Source organism: Elephantulus edwardii, unplaced genomic scaffold (genome assembly GCF_000299155.1).
Source record: "Elephantulus edwardii isolate Elephantulus edwardi_28Jun2011 unplaced genomic scaffold, EleEdw1.0 scaffold00212, whole genome shotgun sequence".
NCBI classification, from domain to species: domain Eukaryota; kingdom Metazoa; phylum Chordata; class Mammalia; order Macroscelidea; family Macroscelididae; genus Elephantulus; species Elephantulus edwardii.
Window position 1 is genome coordinate 4,553,927 of NW_006399962.1, and position 4,768 is coordinate 4,558,694.

At 40.3% G+C, this 4,768-nt stretch overlaps 1 protein-coding gene across 1 annotated transcript; it reads left to right on the forward strand.

The window, feature by feature from the left end:
- The first annotated feature begins 3,128 nt into the window (after positions 1-3,128).
- Positions 3,129-4,216, forward strand: WIBG (within bgcn homolog (Drosophila)). Its single transcript, XM_006897684.1, has 3 exons — positions 3,129-3,141; positions 3,238-3,331; positions 3,733-4,216. The coding sequence occupies exons 1-3, from the start codon at positions 3,129-3,131 to the stop codon at positions 4,214-4,216; spliced, it is 591 nt and encodes a 196-aa protein (XP_006897746.1).
- The last annotated feature ends 552 nt before the right edge of the window (positions 4,217-4,768 follow it).

A 4,768-nucleotide genomic window follows, 5' to 3' on the forward strand; every position in this document is an offset into this window, starting at 1 on the left:
GAAAACAGATTCATCCTGGAGAGGGTTAAACCAGGCTACTCCTTGGAGACAAGGATTCTGGGGCTTCATCTGACATGCTTTGGACATGTTGTAAGGAGGGACAGGTCCTTGGAGAGGGACATCATGCTTGGGAGGGTGGAGGGACAGCACAGGAGGGGACGACCCACTATGAGGTGGATTGATTCAGTGACTGGGGTAATCGGGATGGGTGTGTCAGAGGCAGTGTGGTTGGCACAGGATAGAGCAGGGTTTAGGGCTGTTGTGCATAGGGTCACTATGAGTCACAAACGACTTGACGGCACATAACAACAACAACAACCACCTCTGGGATTGCAGTTAGTTTCTTTTTAAAATTAATTTTAATGAAAGTTTACAGAGACTTAGGGTTTCCAGTCTTTCATTGTTGCACTTTTCTTCCTCTCCCCCCTCCCCCCCAATCTTGATCTTTTATAAATCTCAAGTCATATCAGTTGTAGCTTGTTGTTGGTCATTATGTGCTGTCGAGTTGCAACTCATAGCAACCCTATGTACAACAGCTCTGAACCCTGTTATATCCTGAACCAACCTATAGTCTCTGACACACTTACCCCCCATTCCTCCAGTCACTGAATCAATCCATCTCATTGAGGGTCTTCCTCTCTTGTCCCTCCATCCTTCCAAGTATGATGTCCCTCTTCAAAGACTGGTCCCTCTTTGCAGCATGCCCAGAGTATGTCAGGCAGAGCTTTAGAATCCTTGCCTCCAACAAGCAGCCTGGTTTCATTCTCTCCAGGATGAACCTGTTTGTTCTCTTAGCAGTCCGTGGTATATTGAACATTCTTCTCCAGCACCACAGCTCAAAGGCATCAATTCTTCTATCATCCCTAGTCATTGTCCAGCTCTCTGTTGTAGCCAGACAAGAAAATATCTTCAGTAGTTCTCTTTATGAAAGCAGATAATGGTTAAATTCCTACCATATTTTAAGGCTTTCTAAAATATGATTCTATTTTCTCCTCCATTTACCTGCCCTCAGTCTGGCTTTCTATTATTCCCTAACATGAGTTGTCTTAATCTCCTGGATTCTTCTACTCTTTTCCTTGGGTATTCTGTACTCATTCTCATGTCCATGCCTTTCTTTTTTCATTTTTTTAAAATCTTTCCCTCACTTGTTAAATTATGTTTATTTTTCTTAGTTAAATAAATTTTTAAAGATATTTACAATGTGAAAAAAAATTACGTGGGGAGCCCCAAACTTGACTTTTTACTTTTAAAAATCTTTCTCTATTTTAAGCAATAGAAAAATTGATACAAATTTTTAAAGTTAATGGTTCCTGCCACCTCTACCAGGTTACCCCCCTTATGTTAACTAGAATTAAAGGCTTAGTATATGCAGGAATGGCATCCACTTCAAACAACTTGCCTCCAGAAACTCTGTGAACTTTGATAAATGTCGATAGTTGTAGAGGGGCTTCAGGCCTTTTGTTCATAGGGTCGCTATGAGTCATGCTCAACTTGAAGGCAGTCAACAAAAATATATGCTCTTCCAAGGTCTCTATACTCTGATTGTGTGGGTCTTGAAGTGCTCACCCTTCCTGCAACAAAAATGGAACCATAATCTATACTAAAAATTCTCAAAGTAGTCTAAGAATCCCTGGAGATCTGTTAGACTCTGTCAGGTCTATAAGCAGAACTGTGTCATTATCAATGCCATCACTAGTTGCCTTTAGTTTTAATTCACAACAGCCCATGTGTGTCAGAGTAGAATCCTGTTCTATAGTGTTTTCAAAGGCTGATGTTTCTGTATTTGCCTTTTTTTACTAGGTTGACATTTGTTTACACTGATGTTTCCAAAGCGATGGTGGGTAAAACTGCTGGTACTTTAGCATAAACTATATTTATAATTGTAGTGTTTATGGGAAGACAAAGTAAATAATACCAGTTTCACCTAAGAAAGTCCAATAAAAAGCATTAATTTTCTAAAATGCCTACCCTTGGATATACTTTTAAAAAGAAACTTTTTTTTTTGATACATGTCTTTTTAATGTTCTTTGTGACTAAATGGGAAGTAATCATGAAGTATTTCTGTTACATACCAAAGTAAGATGGTTGTTTCAAGAAAAGTGCTTTCAATTTTTTGTCCCAGCTACTCTATTGGAGAAAGATGTGCCAGAATGCTCCTGTAAAGATTCATGGCCTTGGAAGTTAGAATTATGGAAGTCTTGTATCTGGCAGTATATAGTATGTTCATGACAGTACTTATTTTATAAAAATTTTAATGATATTTTTATCAATACAGGATAATGACATATATAATATTAAAAAATAATACAAAGAAGATTCTGAAATAAAAAAGTTTATGAACTGTTTTACAAATTATTCTACGCCTTTGTTTTTCACTCAGTGTATCATGAATGACATTTAAGATTAGTATGTTTAAATCTAATACTTTTTTTAAAATAATAAAATGGTATTCCATTTATGAGTGGAGCAAATCTATTCAGTCATTCCTCTATTGATAATCATTGAGTGTTTTGCTGATTTAATTCAGTAACAAATATCCTTTGTGTATATCCTTGTATTCACTCACTCTTGTAGCCATCAAGTTGGAATTGACTCATAGCTGATCCTCTTTACAGCTGGTTTTCAGAGGCTGTGAGTCACCCAGGAGGATATGACCTTTCTTTCTCCCTTGGAGCAGCTGGTGGGTTCAAATCTGCTTTTGGCTTGGCAATGTAACTCCTTATCCCATCGGCCATCAGAGATCCCTCTTTGTATAATATTGCTTTTTTATTTACAGAGCATTTTTTAGTTTAAAAACTGGCCTAAAATTGGTCCATTTTAAAGTTCTATCTAAATAAAATACTCCCTTCTCCATGCAATCTCTAGTAACTTTTCTTTTTTTGTGTCTTGTTTTTGATCACTTTTAAAACTTCACTCACTGCCTTTTGATGTGCTATGCTTATTGTTTTGTGATTTTTTTTTACTCTTTCTTTGTCCTTGATTTTTCTTGCCAACTAAGTTATAACAAGAGAAGCTCCTTGAGGGCAGGGATAGTGAATACTACATATTCCCCAGGGCCTACCTTTGTTTTTTAAAAATGATAGATACTTAGTAAGTAATGCAGGAGAGGGATAATAGGAGGTACCTTAATGGTTGAATTTGGTAGAGGGATAGATATTTGCATTCATGTCTTATTCGCTGATCTTAGGAAATGTTTAAAAAAGATAACTACTCTCCAATTTCATTCCGTTATTTCAGGCAAGTACATTGCTTCAACACAGCGACCTGACGGGACCTGGCGGAAGCAGCGGAGGGTGAAAGAAGGCTATGTGCCACAAGAGGAGGTCCCAGTGTGCGTGGTTAGGCCTAAGGAGGGGGTGCTTAATAGACTTTTGAAGGAAGAATAGAATGGATATGCTTATGAGATCAGAGAAGACTCTCCTGAGTGCACAGGAAATGGGAAGCACAATGAGAAGGGGGAAAGGGCTAGGGAGGAGGCGAGGACAGGGATCCAAGCATAACTGACAGAGTTATTAAGCCTGTTCTTTGGTCTCTGTTTCAGAGAGATCCAGAGCTTAGGTCTTAGAGCTCTTCCCACAAACCCAACTGTGGAACAGAGGAAAATTATGGGGAAGGGGAATAGAGAAAGGAAGTGGAAATAGGATTGGGATGAAGTGGTTTAGAAGGTTAAGAAAAAGGCTCAAAAAGTCAGTAATTCTTTAGAATTCTGTTGACATCTTTTGTTCTCTTTAGGTATGAGAACAAATATGTGAAGTTTTTTAAGAGTAAACCAGATCTGCCTCCAGGGCTGAGTCCAGAGGCCACCGCTCCTGCCACCTCATCCAGGCCTGAAGGTGGTGAACCAGGTCTCTCTAAGACAGCCAAACGCAACCTAAAGAGAAAGGAAAAGAGGCGACAGCAGCAAGAGAAGGGAGAGGCAGAGGCCTTGAGCCGGACTCTTGAAAAGGTGTCCCTGGGAGAGACAGCTCACCTCCCTAGTGCTCCACAGGGCTCTCGAGCCCTCCCTACATCTGCCTCTGATCAGTCTGACTCAGCTGCCACCACTGAGAAAGCCAAGAAGATAAAGAACCTAAAGAAGAAGCTGCGACAGGTGGAAGAACTGCAGCAGCGGATCCAGTCTGGGGAGATCAGTCAGCCAAGCAAAGAGCAGCTGGAGAAGTTGGCAAGGAGGAGGGCACTGGAAGAGGAGCTGGAGGACTTGGAGTTAGGCCTGTGAAGCCTTTGGGGAATAAAGAATGGACTACATACAGAACAAACCATGGGGCACTCTGGGATCCTGGGGTCTGTGGGCAGCAGTAGTCAGTTGGGATACTCCCTAAACTGGCTCACCTCCATCTCCAGCTGCCCAACTCTGTCTTCCAGAGTATAGCCTTTCCCTCTTCCCCTTTTCCCCCCAGTGCTGATATTTTGAACTTTCTCCCTTCCATTCCCAGTGTTCATAATCTCAGTGACTATCCCAGATATCTACATTGCTGGTTTGAGTATTTTGTTTAAAAAAAAAATTGGGTGGGTGGGAATCTCTTGGAGAGCTGAGTTTGGGAGTAGGGGGCTACACCCAGGTCTTGCTTCCTCTTCACAGTGTTTAGGGGTTATTTCCCCCTCTATCCCCACTTTTCCCCTTTTTTAAAAAAAATAAGAATAAATTCAAGTAGACATGTCTGACTTTGCTTCTTTGTTTTCAGTCCCTAATAGTTTTATCTTCCTCAATTTGACAAAAATGTTGTAACTAATGTTATGTTTTGAAAATATGATGAGCATGGAGCTCTGG